The 21,641-nt window shown below is 40.4% G+C and overlaps 1 protein-coding gene across 3 annotated transcripts in view; it reads left to right on the top strand.

The window, feature by feature from the left end:
• Window positions 1–6,101: 6,101 nt before the first annotated feature.
• Window positions 6,102–21,641, top strand: part of DAB2 (DAB adaptor protein 2) — a 28,691-nt gene continuing 13,151 nt past the window's right edge. For 2 of the 3 annotated variants that reach the window (XM_048930752.1, XM_048930750.1), the window contains exons 1-5: window positions 6,102–6,302; window positions 18,468–18,640; window positions 19,695–19,834; window positions 20,592–20,690; window positions 20,815–20,946. In XM_048930752.1, the coding sequence (XP_048786709.1) occupies window positions 18,544–18,640; window positions 19,695–19,834; window positions 20,592–20,690; window positions 20,815–20,946 (468 nt within the window). In that variant the 5' untranslated portion in view covers window positions 6,102–6,302; window positions 18,468–18,543. The remainder of the gene's footprint in view (window positions 6,303–18,467; window positions 18,641–19,694; window positions 19,835–20,591; window positions 20,691–20,814; window positions 20,947–21,641) is intronic. The other variant, XM_048930751.1, reaches the window with a different exon arrangement.

Below are 21,641 nucleotides of genomic sequence, written 5' to 3'. Positions count from 1 at the left end.
TGGGCAGGGACACCGTCCATAAAAACAGATTGTTCTAAGCCCCATCCAAACTGGCCTTGAGGACCTCCACAGCTCTAGACGAGCTGTTCCAGTGCCTAACCACGCCCACAGATATGAATTTCTTCCTGGTGTTTAATCCAAATCTACCCTCTTTCAGTTTAAAAACATTACGTACTGTCCTACTGATGCAATGACTGATAGTGTCTCACCATCTTTCCATTAGGTCTCATTTAGGCACTGAAGGGCTATTACAAGACCTTCCCAGGGTACTCTCCAAGTTGAACAGCCCCAGTTCAGCCTGTTTTCACAGGAGGTGTGTTCCAGCCCTTCGATTTTCTTCAGGGCCCAACTCTAGACTTGTTCTAACATATCCGCGTCCTTGTGCTGAGGGCTGCAGGGCTGAACACAGTACTGAAGGTGGGGCCTTACAAGACAGAGTAGAGGATCATCTCCACTACCCTGCTTAGCCATGTTTCTTTTGATGCAGCCCAGGATAGAGTTGGCTTTTTGGCCAAAGTGCCAAATCCTTGTAAGTTTTCCATCACCAAAAGCTCCTGAGTCTTTATCTTCATGGCTGCTCGCAGTCCTTTCTCTGACAAGCCTGTATTTCTGCTTTGTGCACCTGACAAAGGTGAAGGACCTTCCACTACACTTTCTTGAACATCATGAGTTTTGCATGAGCCACCTCTCAAGGCCGTCAGGGTTCCTCTGGATGGCATCTATTCCCCATCACTGATAAGTATGTAAAATACCAGTCCCAATACAGACTCATAAGGAATACCACTTGTTGCTGGTCTCCACTAGCAGTTGAACATAATGATTTCAGTGTGATCATCAGCTAATTCCTCACCCACCAAGTGGTCCATCTGTCAAGTCTATGGCTCTCTAGTTTAGAGTCAGGAATATTGTGTGGGACAATTTCAAATGCTTTACACAAGCCCAGATAGATTACATCAGTTGCTCTTCCCTTTTCTATCAGTGATGTAAAACCATTGTAGAAAGCCATCAAAATCATTAGGCACTATGTGCCCCTAGTGAAGTCATGCCTATCACCAATTACCTCTGTTTTATATGAGACTTCGCATAGTTTTCAGGGGTATCTGCTCCATGATCTTGCTGGGTACAGAAATAAGACCAACTGGCCTATAGTCCACTGTGTCTTCCTTTTTTTAAATTTAAAAATGTGGCTATTTCCCCTGTTCCAATCACTAAATCACTGGGAACTAAAATAAAGAGCACAGAGAGGCTTGATTTTTCTTCCTATAGCATGTATCACATGACAATTATCTAAATAACATAAATTCATTATTGACTTCTACCTGTTACCGCCTCTGTTACCTCAGTGGTGTTAATGTGACTAGAAGTATGGAAAAATACAACGTAGCTAGGGCACTGCCAGCTATCAAATGAAATGTTTTTCTCAAGCAGACTGATTTCAGGGTTTCATAAGAGACCTGAGCTTTTAGCATCATGGCATTTTTTAGTAGAATTTCAAAACATAGCTAAGCAGGTCAACTATCAAACTCCAGTTCACAGTCTGTAAGGGTTAGGAATGATGGGCCAGACTCCAGAAGAAGTTCACATGTTTGGATGCTAAATATTGTGAAGCCCAAAAGTCAGCCACCAGCTGTGGACTTAAAAACCAGGGCCAGAATATATAATGTGCACAAACAGAAGAAGCTACATCCAGCCAGCATGACACACTGCCAAGAGGGATGCATCTGAAATTCTCCCTCTCTTCTGGACATAGCGCCTCTCCAGGGAAGAAACACACCATGCCAAAATCCTTTTCTGTATGCTGGAATGTGTGTACACATGCAGTGTCATTTGGGCCACAGATACTGGCCACTCTTTATTCAAGATAGAGAGTGGTCACCACCTTCCTTTTGCAGAGTGGCCTCACAATTAATTAGCACTGCTTGGAAATGGACTTTTATTCACCTTAAGCACTGCCAAACAAAATATTGTGTTTATCTATTTAATATGGGTGGGGGCAGAGTACTCTTTCAGATGTGGTGATACTGCCTACCAGTATATTTTTTTGCTCTTAAGAATTCATAGAACTAGTTGACCATATCAGTGACCAAGAAATGCTCTACAGTGGTGGAAACATCACTGCTGCTTCAGTTAAAATCTGTGGGCCATTGAGTCAAGCACAGAAGTGCTAGAACAGAGGCACTGTGTAAGCCACATGCCATGACCACATTATGTGATGTAAGAGCATGCCTATTTCTGTGGCAGCACACAGTCACAGCCAGGCCTGAGGCAGAATACAGGTGCAGAAGTTAAGAGATACAAAAAACTGCTGAATATCTCCACAATGTCTGTCTTGTTTTGGAAACCTGCATTGTGCTGGTGACAGCATGGGATGCATTAGAACCTTCAGGTAGGAGAGAGATGACACTGTAATTCCAGCCCTGACAACTGCAATCTCCTCCCAGAATATCCCTGACTGAAGACTGACAGACTATAAGAGCTTACAGAAAATCCTCAAGTCTCAGCCAAATATTAGCCAGTCATCAGAAGTGAACTGGGAGAGGTTAGCTTAAATTCTTAGCAAATACCACTGATGGCAATTTAAAATAATTGGTTTTGCCTTGCAGTTCAGCTGGTTAAGATGCACACCAAGAGAGCTGCTGGACTGCAGCTGAGGGGCAACAGCTCTAACATTTCTTTTGGTCAATCACTTCTAAACGGATGAACGTATTAGCAATTTAAATCCCTGTGGCAGTCTAAGCTAGAGACTGCCAAACCAGAGCCTTCACAAACAAGCCTTGGTTTAAATAATTACTCAAGTCTATTCTTGATTCCAGAAGACAATTTACCTGTGTGCTACATTACCCAGAACATTATGTCTAGAACTACACTAACGTGAACAATAGATTGCAACTTAAGATTTTAAAATAGCAGGGATGCTTTTTCCTACAGATATTCAGTGGACTTTGTCTTTAACTGAATTTATAAAAAGAAGTGGTCAGCAAGTCCAAGTCACATGAGAAACTTGGCTGAGAAGTCCAAAGGCTGAAGTACAAATTCTTCCTTCATGTTTCCTTTGACATAGTTTGCCTTCTCTCCTTTTGACAGCATTGAAGCTTCACTGAAAATGTACTTTCTAGGCCAGTTTTCCATTAATTCTATTCCCGTATATTCCAAAGTGAGAATTGCCTAGGGACAACTACATCTTCCAAACAAGTCCTGCTCTCACCAGCATTTCTTTTAACACTAAGAGAAAAGTTAGCAAGTCCCTTTACGTTCATTTACTTATTGTGTGTCTGAAACATCTGTCGCATCCCAAGGAAGCTTCTAGGAGCAGACAGTTTACCTTATGGCAAATTCCAAGGCAGTATTTAAAGTTCAAATGAAATTCCACTATTCAAAGTAGGAGGTTTAAGAAAAAAAGTCTCAGGTCTGTCAGTAAAATGTTTAATTATGGACAAGATGACACACACATAGTAAAGCCCACAAAGGCAGCAACACCGCTGTGGAAGCACATTCCAATAAAATCTTAAAAGATTACTTTAATAATAAACCGTGCATTCTTGAGCAAGCCATCGCAGGATTAGCTACCACACTGCTTTGCTGCAAGCAGATTTTTCACAAACTGTTATTGATACTACTTTCAAGGCACTCATGTTTCTACAATTAAAGTGAATGTCTTCTGAAAGTCTCTGCACTTCTGTGTTTTCATTTCACTCTGCAATCCCAGTTTTCCACCCAGACTGGAATCCCAGTGAACCTAATGACAGACTGTGGTTTAGGCAGAGTTAACGTCCGGAAAAGCAATAGAAAAACTCACTGAAGTGAAGCTTTCCAGCTGCAACTTTGAGATAATTTTAGACCTGTTTGTGAAGTCTTCAGGCCGATACTGTTTTCTGCAATAAGCAGTTGATTTAAAACAAAAAAACCTTGGGTAGGCACTGAACTTATGCCAGCAACAGTAAGATCAGACACAACAAATGAGAGAAAAAAAAAATCATCGTCCTGGAAAACAGAGCACTCTCTCTGCTATAATCTTTTAGGAGTCAGGCTTAAAGTCATAACAGCCATTGTTCATTTGGTTCTGTTCTTACTGTGGTGAAATACAAATCTTTTTACTTTTCATGAAGTGCAAAGCACGCCCTTTGAGTCCTGTAGTGCACTATAGACGAAATAGCTGAATTCCTGTGGGGCTTTCTGCCTGGATTCCTCCTACACTCACAAAGCAATCCTATTACATATGTTTAATGTAACAGTTCTGAATTTTACAGTTTAGTTCAACACTGTGGGATATCAGGGGAGCTGTTCAGAGTTGAATTGCAAAATAGATAGTGTAGTCCTTTAAGACCTAAGACATTTTCTATTCTCTAAGAAAACCGTCATTTTTTCCAGTTAGTTATTAACCATTTATCAGTTAAAAAAACCTTTTTCCATGATGTTATTAGTTATGTCTCAAGCGCTGGTAGGTAGTGAAGAACTCTTGGCGTTTCTGCAGTAAGTGTAATTTCACAGCACCCTGAAAGGACTCATAAGTGGCTTCCTATAGCGAACAAAAAATATTTTAATCTCTTGCATTTCAACAAGGAATACTATGAATCATATTTGTAGCCGTTAGTACAACTAGTCAAGGTATTTCGGGGCTTAGGTTTCATACCAGGCAAAGCACAAGTGTTAGTCCTGCTTATGCCAGCAGCAGTCTGACTGCGCTATAGAAACTGCTTTGTTTCTACGCTGTGTTTAAAGCAGGCACAATCTCATCCTTCATTTGAGGCAGGCTGTGTCGTTCACTTCCACAATACGTGCTGAGCAAAGCATCACTCTTTAGAACGCATACTGCCCCAGCACAGAGAAGCTCCAACCTCACTGATAGGTCTCCAGCTCAGGGCGTTCGCAATAATGTACAGTGCAGTACAAATGTACAAGCAGTACAAAACCAACATTGTTAAACATGAATAAGACAGTGTCCCCACGAATTCACATCTAATCCTTCAAACAGCGACATGTGCATGGCCAGCAACCTGCTAACTGCAGCAAATGCCTTACTTACGTAGTATGTACTTCCTTCCGTGAACACTAGGCTGGAGTACAAAAACGTGTCTCTCAGAGTTATTTATGGTTAAAATTAGCACTTTTGAAATCAAAGACTGATATAGGCAAACAACACAAAAATGACAGGTTTTGGTTACCAAAGGCACAGGGCTCCTACAATTGCACAGGGCAATTCCAGGTCTGAGCAGCATCACATTGTGTCAAGGAATGCATTGTGCCACTTGGATGTGCTTCATGACCAGATGCACCCATCAGTTTAGAATTCTGAACTACCCAGTAATAAAATCATTTTGTATTAATTATTTTCTTCTTGTTGTAAAACAGTTTAAAATATCTACCAAATTCATTACCACTTCAAAGGAAAAATGTCTTTTTTAATATTTTTTAATGTCAGGTATTGCTGCAGAGGGCAATAGCACAGATTTGGACAGAAATGTTTTGCACTGTTTTTGAGAAAATGAATGTTAGATTAAGTTTGTAGTTTTGAGGGGAAAAAGTAAAAAAAAAAAAAAAAAAAAAAAAAAAAAAAAAAAAGAGAGAGAGAGAGAGCCCATCTGCAAGGACAAAGCATGAGTTTTTATCAGAGGTTCTTTCATACAAATTGGAAAATTGCTGTACCGCACTGGGAAACAAAACATTATTGAGGCTTTAATAAAGATGAGTGCAAATTATGGAGGTCAGGTCTGGATGTGACCCAGAAACAGAATCATACCATCCCAGTATGGTTTCAGCTAGCCATGGATTTGTGGGGGAGAAAGGATGGACTTTTGACTTTGGTGTTTTTGCAGAAAATAAGCATTTGGTTTGGATTGGATTTTTAACAACGCTGCCGCACCTGTCTAAAAACAGACGGTCACAAAGACACAAGAGACTGTTTTCTAGATGAGAGCTTCAAATGCATTCTGCACGAGGAGCACCAGCTATGTCTCCCCTGAACCAGTCCGCACCCACCGCACGTCTCACACGCCTGGACCACCCCCCACCCCCCCCCCCCCCAGCAGCGACAGGGGCCGGAGCGGCGGCTCGCAAGGAGTTAATCTTGTGAGCACCGACACGTTGAGGGGGAGTAGCCAAGACCGAGCAGCAAAAACATCATAGCACATTCCTGGGTAGTGCTCAGCTGCCAGCATCTGATTAAAACCATATCTCTCGCTGTGAGTGGCTAACTAATCCGAAGGCGAGAGTGCCACTGAATATTTAACCGGGCCCTCGCTCCCCGTCAGGCTGCCAGCTGCGGTTCTCCTCGGATCATGCACGGAGCGGCACGGATCTAGCCTGTAAGCAGCTTTGCGAGAGGGGACTCGGCTCTTTGCAAGCCTCTGGGAGGGGCTATAACCAGAGACGGAGGGCGATTTTTTTGTTTTGTTTTTGTCTTTTTTTTTTTCCTCTTTTCTTTCGCCTCTTTCCTCTTAGAGAACATGGCAGCGCGAGCTTATAGTGGGGCTGCGGGGGCCGGCAGACCCCTGCAGCGGGGTGGCAAAGCCGGAGGAGCTGGTGCTCCCACCGGGGCCGTCCGCGTCTCCCTGCAGCGCCGGCGGCGTCGGGCCGCGCTCTGGCCGCAACAGAAGAGGAGGCGGCGCGGGGTGGGGGGCGCTGGGGGCCGCGGAGCGCGCTGCTGTCCGGGTGCCGTGCGATGGAACCCGCCCGCATCCTGCCCCGAGCTGCAACAGAGCCGGCTCCCTGAGGAAGCCGGAGCTGAAAGCAAAATAAACACGCGATTTTATTTCTGTTTGTCGGGTGAAGACGCGAAAATTATATGAAACTTTCTGTTTATATGCATGCATCACCGAGATGAAAGAATCTTCTGTCAGCAGAGGAGGGTTAGAATATAGTAAAGCAGGGGTAGGCTTTCTGTTCTGAGTTTAGATGGAGCATCCTTGCTGAGCAGCCCTCTGACTGCTGGTGAATCTTAGGATGGTATTTCCACTTGTGGTAAATGGATATAGTCAAGGATTTCTAGGACTAACTGACGTGAGAACACACTTTTGTCAGGAAAACTAACTTCTCAGCTGGTGAAGCTTTAAGCCCCAGTGATCATCACATGATGACACTTTGAGTGCTGTTCCACAGTAGTGCCTGCGATCCAGCAGTAAGATCAGTGCAGTTGAACTTCCCTGGAGCAGAGCTTTTACTTCTTTGCTGAGTTGAGGTTAGTTGCTTGAGCTCTTGCTAGGGAAACATGTAAATCCACTGTTAAGGTAGGATTAACTTTACATTGTTAAGGTCTTTATTTGGGGGTGTGGGAGGATGTTGAGGGTAGAAGAGGAACTAGAGAGAAATCGTCTTCATCTTAATTAAGTTGCTTTGCCTTAGAAGTTTACGTTTTTGCCCAGAGTATTTCATAGTTTCCATGAAAATTCTATCCAAAATAGAGTGGGTCTGAGAGCATGTGGGCTTTAAGATTTGGTCGTAGTATGCAGGAATGAGCACTGATATGCTTAGGGGTGGGAACTCCTTTGTAGATAGACAATTCAGATTAAATTATTTACAAAGCTATATATTCCAATTGGTTGTGAAGATTTATTAGGCACTAATAAGTTGAAAAAATTGATGTGATGTCTGGTAGTGACCTGTTATGCAGTTAGAAGCTGTTATGAAGGCCTACTAACAGTGTGTCAGGTGAGGTGAGTAAGACACTGGGTGGCTAAACAGGAGCAAATCAGAATCCAAATGAACACTTGAGAAGAGCGTTTTTGAGGGAGTGAAGGAGCATGCCTGTTTAAAGAATCACTGCAGTCACATCCAACACAAATGGCCCTTGGGGCACAGTTAGGCTTCCAAAATGCCCTGAGTGAGTTTAGGATGTGGTCAAGTTTAAAGCAGAAGCTTCTGTTAATAGAAACTCACTGAAGTTTGCATTTGGAGGAGAAAAACTGTTGTGATTTCTAAATGAATGTCGGTGAACCATCAAAGCAGAAGCTTCACTAGCAAACCTCATGACTGAGAGTGCAGGAAAACTCAAACTAAAGTGGGTTGAATGTTAGGTACTGTGAGTCTTAAATGAGATGCTTCTGCTGTGGGGAATTTAGTAGGGCCTTCTGTGCTTCTTGCTGAAGACAGAAGAATGGAAGAATGATGAGCTTTATGGCACAAGTCTTGTGACTTGTGACACTTTCTCATCTATTGTGCTCTTACTTCAAGCAAAGCTATTGGCTGAGCATCAGCAGTTGTGCTCAGCATTATCACTTGGAAGGATGGGACAAAAGCGAAAATCTGGCATCATTTTCCTCTTGTGAAGGTAGAAATGGTTATCCATTCTAATTTGTGCCTTCTGCTGTGTTTCTATTTACATCTGCAGAACACAGCCTACTTTCTCAGTGAGAAAACATGACTTGACAAAGTTCCTGCATAACTCAATTGCTGGATAGAATGGCCCAGTAGATGCTACAGTTACTTAGCACCTTTGCTTCCTGAGTAAATAGGAATAAAGCACTTTAAACATGTGAACGATATATGCAAAAAAAAAATACCAGAAGAGCTCTTAGATTTGTGGGAAAACAGCTGTACTTAGTGTCAGAATGGGGGGGAAACAAACAGCTGCTATTCAGACAGGATGTTTAAAATAAAAACTACTGCTTGTGATGTTAGGTAAATAGAAGTGCATAATATGCTGTGATTACTGAGTATTGTTGCCAGACCCACAGATCTTTCTCCTGTTGATGGTCTTCTCTCTTTATGAACTTTACACTGCTATTGTACTTGTGTGACTTACTAGGTTAACCCAGTTCTTGGGAGTGCTTGTGGACTTCATACATCAAATCTCTCACAAATCAAGCACTCCAAAGTGTGAATTTGCTAGGACAACAAAAGGAAACATTCCACACCAGAGAGACATCTTTCTGGAAATAGTACTGGTAAACCAAATCCTGCTTGCTATCCACTTTCCATCAAAAGTGATGAGATAGCATGAAAGTACCTTGTAATCTGCAAGGGTTTTGGAGGAAAAACTTAGCTCTTAGATGAAGATTCAGGGATTAGTAGTAGAAATAAGACTCTTCCCCTGCTGTGTGGGGTGGGGTTTTAAGGGGTTTTAAGCTTCTTCTGTGTAACACAACTACGCATAAGCCACTGCTCCCCTGCCTCAGCCTGGCCTCTGTAGGAAAAAAAAAAAAAAAAAAAAATCAAAGTTGTGTTTGGAGGATCAAATAGAATGAATTGTCAAAGCAGTGTAACTTTCAAAACAAACTGACTTTAGGAACCCAGTTTTGAGGCTGTATCTGGGTACAAGGGTCTCAGGGTTATAAAGAAGCTGGATAAGGTATTGTGGCAGGTCTAGTGAATAAACAAGATGTTCAAACAGGATTAAGCTGTTTATAAAGCTAGGCAGCTGAGTACTGAACAAAGCATCGTCTCCTGTCTATCTCTGTTGCCTGGGCTGATGTGGGCATAGATCATTCCAGTTTCACATTTATTGGAAGGATGTGCCTTGCACGTGCTATGGAATGCTTGAGAGTGAAGCACCTCGGTTGAAACACCCTGAAGACCTTCACTCCCAACTATATCCATGTGTACATTTTCCTTAAAAGCTTCTAAGTTTCATAGCTGGTGCATGTTGCCTTAAATCTCAAAGCTCAGACACTCTGGGGCCACTTAAGGGCAGACTTTTGGCCTTGGAGCTGAATTTCCTGCTGTTTTGTCAGTTCATATTGCATTCTTAAGCAATTAGATGAGAAGTAAAATACCTTATGAAGATCATGTCATGAACCAAACAACTAGGTTAGATCTTCAACCTGTCATTGAGAAGGCTTCACAACAGTGTTCTTGAGGATCGCACTCTTTAGAAAAATATGTGGAGCACTTAATGCTGATGCATCACATAGCCACAATCTCCTCGTACAAGGAGTCTGTGGTATATCTCTCTTACAGCTAAAATGCTTAGGATTGAGACTGTAATCCAAGAAGAGACAGGACAAGTAGGGAGCACACAGGTTGAAGTGTGATGAACACTACATCCTTTGTCCATCCTTTAGGCTAAGTTCTGTGCTTCCACTAAAGAAGATAATTGGTGCTTTAAACAAGAGCACAAATGTTGCTATGAATAAAAAACTAATTTTTTAGAAGCTTGAATAGCAGATCTGTTTGAAAACAGCTACTAGCCTTGCTAATAGAAGATAGACTCTAGATGAGGATGGGAGGCTTTCCCTTGCTCTCCTCTGGTGGGCGGGGGACACATCTGTAATCTGATATCGAGACCCTCTTAGGGATGGAAAGCTAAATGGGTCTGATAGGGATTCCTAGAGTCTGGATTTAGGAGTAATGTTGTGAAGTTCCCTGAGGAAGGAATGAGACCACTGCAGGAGAGCTGGTCTTCATAAAGTGCAGGCAGGATCATCAGTCTTCCAGTGACAGATCAAGAGCATAATTTGTGTCTGTTACAGGAGTCTTGTGACTAGTGACTACTGCACTGAACTATGTAATCAAAGGCTGGCAGAAGATGGTGGCTACATGGAAACCTCTTCAGATACTGATGATTTATTTTTAAGGGCAGGTTTCTGGCTGATCATGGATTATCAGCTGGGTGAGCACTTTCTGGATAAGCAGACCACAATACCTGACAATGTGGTAATGACAATATAGTGCTGAGCTGGGTGAGCTCAAGAACAGTACAGGAAAAATCCTGTTTCTCATGGAGATGTGTTTGTGATCAGGTAGAGAACACAGTTCAGTGTAGAACATATGCAATCTCTCTCAGTACAGCTTGCACACACCCAAACTGCAAAGAGGGATAACTCTGCCAGCACCGGACAGTTAACAGCATACAGCTGAAATAACCTATGATAACAGCTTCAATATGTGTCAAGTTCCTGCTCTGAGGAAGGGGGTGAAAAGCACAGTTATTGGCAAGAGTCTTTTGCTATACAAACTAGAAGGAAGATCAGAAACAGTCTTCCTAGGCATGAGAGAGTTAGAAGCATGGTTATAAGTGAGGTATTTGAGTTGTTCTTTAGCTCAAACTCCAGTTGGCATCTGAGTAAACCCTAGCTGAGTTAATTAAAGAACCTGGAAGCAAAGCAGTTGTTAATACATTCGGTGAGTCCAGCCAAACAGTACTGACAGAAGACTGAGTGGTAGACACTGCAGGTATATACACATACAGTCTGAGTTTTCTCGTCCTGTGAGTAGGTGATGTTCTCCTGAGCAATGTCTACAACAGATGAACTCAGGAGCCACTGACTTTAGGGGCTTCCATCTGGGAGCCAGATATGTAGGAGCAGCCTCTCAAGTGTGAAAGGATGTTGTCTTTCTGCAAGACTGATGTAAAGAAATTTCATTTGGAAACTGTTGTGAGGACTATAGGAGTAAGCAAGTAACCTTCTATAAGTACATATTTCTAGAATAAGCCTATGTTATTAGCCAAATAGGTCTCTAACAACAAAAAAAAACCAACATTGGGTTATCTACCAGTTGCTTTCTAAGAGAAGGATTTGGACTTAAGAAGCTGGTATTGTTTGTACTAAAACTGAGATGGTTTTTTAGTTTGCAGAATTAACTAAGAGGATGATATGCTGAATGCAGATGTTGGAAAGGCTGCTACAAAGATTTGTTTTAAAACTCTATTTCTAGAATAAATTGTAAATTCAGATAGATAGATAGGTATCTGGATGATACCGTTAGGCACTTGAGTTTCTGACTGAAGAAAGTTCTTATCTATGAGACTGACTATGGCAGTACTAGTTCCCCTTGTTTTGAGGTGAAATCTTAGCAAACTAGATAACAAATGTTGACCTCTACTTACTTCTAAAGAAAGTGAGACTTTCTTCATAACCTCTTGTTAACTTATATAATACTAAGTTCTTAACCAGGTGCAGCTTGTTTAAACTTGCTGTGGCTTCACTGAGATCTCTGTTCTAATACACTTGGAATAGCTATATTGATTCCTATGATAAGTGGAGGAAAAGTTCAAACTAGAACTACCATAATGGCTGCGCTGAGAAGCTGCTGATCATCTCATCAGTAATGCTGTGCTTACAACTGCAGCACTATGACAAAAAGGAAGGGTTCAACTGTATTGGTTGTATGCAGTGACCTGTTCAGTTCTAGCTTGGTGATGGTGATGTTCACTTGGCTGTAATTCCAGTGACTGAAGTGTGCAGCAAACACTTCCAGGAATTCAGTTTGAATTTCTACATTCTTGCTAAAAAATAAGCAGTGTGGAGAAAGCTGGTGCACTGATACAGTGAGAACAGACTGTTCTGTTCTTGTGATGAAATAGCAGTTGGTAAATAGACTGAAATGGTAAAGTACCTGGGTGGTGATTCGCAGGCATGGTCCTGCACCAGCTGTGGTAATGCCAACATCTGAAGCTGATGCCACTTACTAAAGCAACAAGATCTGTCTTCTTCGCAGTGGAAACCTGAGGGAATCATAATCGTGCAGAAGGTATTCCATAAGGTATCCATTACTGCACTTCTGACTCACCCTTCCCTTTTTCTCATTCTGAATATATATGAATAAGGCAGTTAGACCTTGAGACCTGTTCTACAGCATGCTTGACCCTAAAGGGTACCTCTATTGGCAGAGGAAGCCTTTGGCATAGAGCTGTCTTATAACCTCTGAAAAGTATCGATACATCATCTTTTAGGTGAGAGGACAATATTACTGAGGGCTTATAGAAAGTTGCAGAGAAGTGGGGGCAGCTCCGTGAGTAAAATCCTGTTAACCTGTAAATATTCTCTCCAACAGATCAAGTGTGATTTAACTGAGGCACTGACACCACATAAATTATCTGTTACCTACAACGTAGATTTCTAATTACCTATAGCCTAACAGAAGAGAATCTTTTTTTAAAAATCTTTTTAATTTGGGAAGATGAGACCAATGGCTTTAGCCTTGCTATCAAGGAATTGTAGGAGAAACTATTATTTGTAATGGGGTCATTACTAATATAGACCTTGCTGATTGTGTGAATGACTGACAATGTCATTTGTTCAGCAGAATGGACCAACACTGTCTCTTACAAGACTAATCACAGGGTCTTGGGTTAGACTTGGCAGTGTAAGAGCTTGTATTTAGTCAACTTTCTGGTACGTTACACTGTTCTTGTGTTCCAGACACGATATGAGTTGGAGAACAGTTCCCAGGCTGTCTATGAACTCTTTTCTACCACTTATCATCAAGAAGATACTTTTTATTTGTTAGTGTGAACAGTGAATACTGGACATAATTTTATATATAGGTAAGGCTAATACCTTTCCATTATATTACCCAATTTTTACAGTAATTCCTAGCAGACTAATGTGACTGTTAAGTAGAGGAGATGTAATAATGGTTGTAGTGTTTTCCTCAGTGCAAGCAGTTGGAATTTTCCATCTAAGACATAAAATCCTGTGTCATGTTGCAGGAGGTTTATTCATGTTACATATACTGTCAGATTCTAGGACAATTTTTGCTTTAGTAAAGAAACAAAACATTTAAATTTTTTTTTTTAATCAGAATCATAGAAATATCTGAATATCATGCTTTTTAAAAAAAATTATTTATGCATACCTAGTGCTTTTCAGGGCCATTTAGGACACTACCATTGTAACAGGAACTAAGAGAAACTCAGGTAGTCATTTGCACACTAAGAAGCAGTTAGATGTGAATGTCAGTGATACAGGGCCTTACATAAATGTACTGCTAAGCTGGCAGAATCCTGCAAGTTAAAACTGTTCACTACTGGTTAAAGTATCTGGCTTTAGCACTTTGACTCTTGCTAATCGTTGGATTGCTGTTAGCCACTAATCCGTCTCAGTCTACAAAACTGAGATCTTGTAGCATGGTTACTCAAGTAGATCGCTTGGTTACCATCTCTTGGTTACCATTCTTCTAAAAACAGCCTTTCTGACAAGAACTCAAGCCAAGATATTTCTCAAGCTGTGTTGTACAGATTCTGATACAACCTTCTAACCAGAAGAACCTGGCTGACTCTTCACAATGCAGGCGAGGGGGAAACATGCCTTGAGAAGGTATGTTTAGCACTTAAACTACTGCTGTGCTTCCAGTTACTACTTCCTTCCTACAAGCAATGTTGTACTTGGCAATAAAAGCTACTTTTATCCTCTCCTGGCCTCTGAGATTTTCATTTGAGGTTAGTATTTACATGCAATAACTCTTAAATCTCAGTTATGTACTTGTAGTATCAAGGCACAAAAAAGGAACACAGGCTGTCAGAAGGAGTATTAGACTGCTCAACAGATGTTCAATTTATCTGTCTTAGCTCTGACTTTTGCACTGCTCTTCTGCTCAGATGTGTTTTTATTGATATTAAGGGAATTATCTTTTTGTATTGGGGGGGAGGAAAACAAAGAGCAAACAACTTGTATGTTAGGAGAAGATTTTCTAGTTTTTAAATCCCATGACAGCCTGTAAGAATAATGAAGTTTCTCAAGTCCTTACGCAAAAAGAATAATTCCATACCATGGAGGATAGATACCATGTTGCATTGCTCAAGTAAGAGGAATAGTTAAATAACATTTATTTTTCCTTAAGAGATGCTGCCATAACAAAACTGTTTGGAATGTGCTTCAGTTATTGCTAAAAACAAGATGTTTCAAGGATGCTTTGTCACTATCTCATGTAGGAAGTTTCTTGAAGACACAATATAACTTGTGTTCTTGAAGAACATGATATAACTCAAGTCCCAAGACTGGTTTTTCTCAGAGTGGATCTGTGGGAAATCAAGTATAGTATTTGAATCAAGAGTTTCCTGGATTGAGATAGGCCTTGAGGTATAAGCTGTTATCTATGCATACAGGGCCTGAAATAGTCATTCCTTAAAGTGTGATCAGTACTCTTCAGGAATAATCCCTACAGGAAAGGCATTAGGTACCAACAGGAAGAAGTTTTAGAATTTCTTTTAGGGTGAATTGAAAAAAATATCATACGTTCTGATGCAGATTGTAATAGCAGAGCAGGTAATCAGACTGTGGTGATAGCAACAGATGTATCTACATGGAAATTTCAAGACATCACTTAACAATCTGCAGACTAGCTCCTGAGGTTTTCATTATCACTGAATCAAAGAATGGCCTGGGTTGAAAAGGACCACAAAGATCATCTAGTTTAAACCTGCTGCTATGTGCAGGGTTGCCAACCACCAGACCGGGCTGCCCAGAGCCACATCCAGCCTGGCCTTGAATGCCTCCAGGGATGGGGCATCCACAGCCTCCTTGGGCAACCTGTTCCAGTGTGTCAGCACGCTCTGTGTGAAAAGCCTTGTAAAACTGTAGGCATGACTGTCCTTGCATGAAAGCACTTGTATTTTTAACTTACTTGCATTGCTGGTTGGCTTTCTTTACGGAGGTAGGTGCTGTAGGAATTGAGGTGCTGTAGGATTTTGTTGCCTTACTCCTGCAGCCTGAGTAAGGGAATGCTAAGGGACTGAGCAAAAGAAGCCTCCGAGCAAGAACAGAAAAATTATTTTAACATTAGCTTCCTGCACATGTACAAGTACATATAAACACTATGCAGACTTCACCAGCACTTTCCACTATGATAAGGCAAGTTCAAGTGTGAAAAAGACCTTGTGGTTGGATACAGCTTTAACTTTGGTCTAAAGCAAAGAATCAAAATTTAGTGGTGTTGTGACTCTTCTACCAAAAACAAACTAGACTACTGCTAGTTCAATCTATTTACTGTTGTTCCCCTTCAGTGATTTTTTTTTTTTTTCTAAATAACGCCCGAGGGAACTTAGTACTAATTCTATAACTTAATGGTTGAGTAGTTATTTAAAATGTGAATTTGTATGAGCCTGCACTTGTCTATCCATGCATTCTTAGTTTAGTGGCTAATTTCCTTGCTCCAGAGGTAGCATTTCACAAAGACAGTTATCTGAATGTATGATACATAACTGTCACGTACTGTAATATCAGGTGAGATGAACTGTGTCAGACCTCAGATGAGAGACATTTTTCTCTGTGATCTGGCCAGAAAGGTCTCACTAATCTTCTCAAACTGAGTTGTTAGCACGGAGTGGCTGAGCACTTGCAACTCATCCTGTTCTTTCTGTGGAAGATCTCATACTTGTGTGTGTTCCTGCCCATTTTCTTCCACCTCAGGTCCTTGTGCTGTACATCTTTGTGCAACTCAGTGGTCTTGTTTCTGTAGGCTGGAGACAGATAGCTAACAGATGCATAATTAGAGCCTGAAGATGAGAACTGCCCTTATGGAGTTCTACCATTTTAGTGAGATCCTGTTTGTGCATGTTTGTTCCTTCATAGGAAATTAATTTGCAGTTGACTCTTCATCATACTTTGGTCTTTGGCTGTATATATCCTGGACTAAACCGGTCAAGTAGGATTACTGACAGCAAGGACTTGGTACCTTGAGGTTGCTGTTTCTTCTATCTAGTACCATACTGGGAAGTAAGTCCTAAGGCTGTGACCCATCTCCTTGACAGTGTGTCTTAGCTGTTCTTCTCCAAGCTCTTTCCTTCTGTTCTCCAAATTGTAACATACCAGGTGAGGGTGAGTGGTTGAATAATGACATCAACTTAATCATCTTTCTTCCTCTCTTTCTAAAGGACTTGATAAACCTAGGGAAAGGACCATTACCAAATGCTACTTTGTAATATAAAGACCATCTTCAACTGTTACTCTACCATCAGAAGTAGATGCTGGCCTGGACATAAATGGGATTCATTTGGCTTTATTTCACTTGATTAATGTGGGTTTGGGGTTTTTTTGTTTTGGTTTGTTGTTTTTTTTTTTGGTGGTTTTCTGATTGGCACCTTTTAGTAGTTCTGCAAACACTGTGCAAAATAACTGTTTTAGTGCAATAGTTTGTCCTTTGTCAGAATGGGCACACAATAACAACGCTGCTTTCCTAAGTCATGACTTGAAATATTGGTTCTTCCTATATCATGTATTTTTACTCAATAACACTTGAAATTTTTACACCACCTGTTCTCTTGACTCAAGGATTACCTACCTGTGACCAAGTAAGTTCCTTACAGAAGAGAACTGATAGAGCTGCCAGAGATTTTTCTCAAATTAGCAGTATTATCTTAGCTGCTATACTTGAGCAAGGATAAATGCAACTCTGAAACCATCTGATAAGCAGATAGATTTAACTTTGCTTCTCTTAGCAGATAGTTGACTAATGGTGGCCCTTCTGTCTAAATGGAAATGAAGGCCTTCAGGGTGACTTTTTTTTTTTCTTCTTCTAAAGATCTAGGCATTTGTGTTCTTTCTAGGTTAGGAATCGGTTAAGCATTGACATCCATGGCTCCGCTAGTTGCAGGCTGGATGAGTCAGTTCATAGTTATTGACTTAACAAATTGAGGAAAGAGGAGAAAGGTAGGAGTGAAAACAAAATTCTTAAAGTAACTTCTTAGTAATGGGTAAAGCATTAGCTAAAATAAGGCTAGTGGTGAATAAGCCATTGAGAATTGCAGGCTTTTAAAGCAGAAGGTATGCAACTCTTCCAGCAGTTGTCTGGGGACATAGAATATCTCAAATGGAGTGCTGATTAAAAGGTGGCTTGGTCTGTGGCTACCTCATTAGAAATAGAGGAAATTAGTAGTAGTGGAAGGCAGCCCAGCAATTTAATTATCTAAACACTGTTTTGGCTTCACTTGTCACCTAAAATTCACACTATCTGAAATCATTACCATATCTCATACTCAGAGCAATTTTTGTAGCAGGTATGAATGTCCATACCTTTCTGTCTGGGGATAGATGATCTTCAGAAGTACACGTGCCTTTATTTGTTAAATGTTACTCAGTATTTCTGTTGTTTGGGAACAAAACATGGTGACTGCTGGTGATGGTGCATATTTTGCATATTCATATGTATTATGAGTTTCCTCTCTGAGGCTAGAAAGGTATCATGGTGCAGATTTGAGAGAAACAGTGGACTAGTGTGGCTTAACTGCTGGAGTTTTTTGTGGGAAGGGGGGAAGTAAAACAGGTTGCTTGATTACTCTTTAGGCAAGTGTGGTGGTCTTCTGGTTTTGCCTTTCTTCTGAAACAGTCTTGCAGCCTAGAGAATTCATTGGCTTTCACTTCTTGAGTGTTGAAACTTCAGACATTGACTGTTATGGGAACATGAATAAGATCTAATAGCTTTTTTTTTTTTTTTTTTTTTTTTAACTGTTCTGTTGATATATTTATGAGTGTTAAAAAAAGGTCCTAGCAAATATTTCTTGAATGGTCTCCTGCCCTACAGAGGTGATGGTTGCAGTGAAGAGTACAGCAAATCTCTAAGGTTCTAAAAAATAGTTTCAGAAGTTCAGAAGCTACAGGTTGCAAGTACAGCCTACAGATGTATGTCAGTATGATATACTGATTGGGTATTATTGGGGGGAAGGGGTCATCACCTAGTTGCCATAACTTCATGCTCTCTGAGGAGCAGCCTGAGATGAACAGGTGAGATGACACTTCTAGTCAGGAGTCCTGTTTCAGTAATTCGGCAGAACAAAACAGGACTAACAGGTCTAATGGGAGCATTTCTTCTTTAAGGTAAAATATTATGCCTGCCTACTGATTGTTACTTGGATTTCAAACTACAGCAAGCATAGCTGACAGCCATCTCATCATGTCTACTGAAGCTGAAACTACTTCTACTGTAAACAACCAGCCAGTGCACCAGGCTCCGCCAAAAACACAACCTTCAAAGAAAGAAAAAAAGAAAGGTAAGCAATATCTACTCATTGAACACTTCTACTCAGTCTCCTTAATTTTTTGCATTTTCCTAAAGCTGTGATCACTTTCACTGCATAGTTGACATAACTCTGAGGTTTCAAGTTGGCTGGAAAAGTGAGTAAATAAACTAGTGAAATATCTCTAATCAGAAGATAGGCTTCTAGATAGAAAGCTGTTTCTAACTCTTCTAAGGCTTTCAGTTCTAGTTGTCAGAATCAGCAAATAAGTCATTGGAAGCTGGGTGAAATGAAAGCATTCTGAGATTAAACAGCTGAGGACTATCCAGGAGCATGAACTCAATCTTATCCCTCCAAAGATGGAATGACATGCTAGATATAGATTCAGATTTTACCCCAAAGAATCTAGAAAACACCATTCATGAGAATAATTGTCAGTCAACAGGTTTTTAGACAGATTTGGTTACATAAATGTATATCATACAGAGATACATACTCAAAGCATACACACTGAGTGTATGGAGCATGCAGAAGAAAATGAAGATGTTCTGAGAAGTAATGGGAACAGCAGGAATAGCAAATGCAGCTAAAATATCAAGAGGTTACAAGGATGTGAGTACTAGTACCTCTTACAGAGATGAATGTGCTGATACAAAATTTCAGCATAGATACTAGCAAGTTCTTAGAGACCAAGAAGAGTTCTGGTTAGACCACAATTGTCTGAAAGTCCTACTGAACACCCAGTATCACCACAGGAAGTACTGGTTTTGCTTAGAGGTGGTGCTTAGCTCTCACATCTAGTTGGCTGTCACCTGAAAACAAGTCTGTTGGGATTGTTCTGAAATCCCCAGACATCAAGCATTAGACCCAACTCTCTGAATAGAATCTTACAGATTCTGTAACAGCAGCATGACCTTACAGGATCAATTACCTTGCAGAGCATATGCCACTGGAAGGAATATGGTTGTTAGTCCCTTATAATAAACAGACAGTTTTTAAAAGCAAAAACGTACAATATTAGTACATTTTAAATAATATTTCTGAAGCCACAATATTTCTTTTCTAAAACAAATCTTTCTGTCTCTAGGGCCAGAAAAGACAGATGAATCTCTCCTGACCAGATTCAAAGGGGATGGTGTGAGATACAAAGCTAAATTGATTGGCATTGATGATGTGCCAGAAGCAAGAGGAGACAAAATGAGTCAGGATTCAATGATGAAGTTAAAGGTAAGATTTTGAGTTGGCATCCAAGCAACACATTTGCTTGGACTTCAGAAGATGTATCAAATGACTTTGTCACAGTTTCAAATATTACTTAGTGGGAATATATAGCATGATATTTATTGCTTCATGAAAGATGCTTTTGAAGTTGGAACTCATTGCTTGGAGACTGGTAGTCTTAAATATAATAAGTTGTTCTCTGTCTTGGGAACACTCTGTTGATGAATCTCTTGTTATCAGTCATATTAGATTCCAAAGTATTAAGTTGATTACAAGTAATTAACTTCGGTTTTGGATGGGGAAGAGGGAGATTTTTCTTCTTTAGGGTAAGACTGCAAAGCCCAAGCTGTTATTCTGTAGCTATGGTAGCACCAAAAGATACAGATAAACCAAAGGGTAAATGTGACCCTGCAGCAATGAAGATAACATCTTCTGGAGAGCAGAACCCTCACATTAGTTTCTGCTACATGAGTAAATCTGAGGTGGCCTGGTAAGGATGCTGTTACTTCACTGGTTCCTTGAACAAAAATAAAAGCTTTTAAGCTCCTAAAAATTTATGAATGAAGTACAGTCTAGTTCTGAAATGCTCTATGAAGCTTCATGTGTTATGCTGGAAGAGAAATGTGGCTTAAACACTGCCTAGGAATAACTAGACTAGTGCTAATACTGTCACAGCTATGGGATCATGAGAAATGCTAAGGAAGCAAGCTAAAGCTCAGTCATGTGGAAGTCTCATCAATACTACAATATTCATCTTATTCAGGGAATGGCAGTAGCAGCTCGTTCCCAGGGTCAACACAAGCAAAGGATCTGGGTGAACATCTCCCTCTCTGGTATCAAGATCATAGATGAGAAAACTGGGGTAAGAAATAACTCATTCTCTTATTTTGACTCTTAAATAAAGTGATGAGTTGGAGTCAGATGAATCTAAACTAAATCCATTAATGATATCTTCCAATATGAACTTCATTTCTTTCTAATTCCAGGTCATCGAGCATGAGCATCCAGTAACCAAAATCTCTTTCATTGCTCGAGATGTAACAGATAATCGTGCCTTTGGCTATATTTGTGGAGGAGAAGGCCAGCACCAGTTTTTTGCCATAAAAACAGCACAGCAGGTATTGATTATAGGCCTTTTTTCACATTCTTTAAGTAATGTATTGTCTAAAATCTTAGTAAAACGTGTGATAAAGCTTTCATATTGATAGTTCTGTGAGGTGTAAAGAAACATCAGTACTGATGGATTGGTATATATCCTGAAGAAGGATGGTAGAAAATGACTATCATCAGTGGCTTTGGTTTTATTCAGTTCTGTCATCCAGAATAAAAGTGTTCAACTAGCTTTACTTATTATTGTTGTTGCTTAACATTTCATTCACTATGGAAGTCATTAGTAAGATGAACAGAGCCATTATTATGGGCTTTCCTGTACAGAAGTATATTGCTGTCAATGAGAATATTTTTGAGTTGAACATTGATAGGTTTGCTCAATTAGTAGGAAAGAGAACAACAGTATTGCACTAGTCTAGTTTTCATTATGCATTATCTTGTGCAGCAGTAAAAACTAACTTATGCAACTGCAGCAGTATTTCTGGGACAAATGAGAGGTACAATTGGTTATCCTAGAGTTGTTTCTTCTGAGAAGAGTTCTTTCTGTAATGGGCTTCCACCTTGCAGAAATTCAGTGTGCAGAGTATGTCTCTGTGAAGAGAAACTATGCATAAGCAGTATTAGATACAAGCTACTTAGAATTAATACTGAATATTATTCAGCTTCCTAAAACACCTGGACATGTGCTAAATATTTATCACGA

The sequence above is a fragment of the Lagopus muta genome, chromosome Z, assembly GCF_023343835.1.
Source record: "Lagopus muta isolate bLagMut1 chromosome Z, bLagMut1 primary, whole genome shotgun sequence".
Classification (NCBI taxonomy): Eukaryota; Metazoa; Chordata; class Aves; order Galliformes; family Phasianidae; genus Lagopus; species Lagopus muta.
This window is presented reverse-complemented; position numbering and strand designations above follow the sequence as displayed.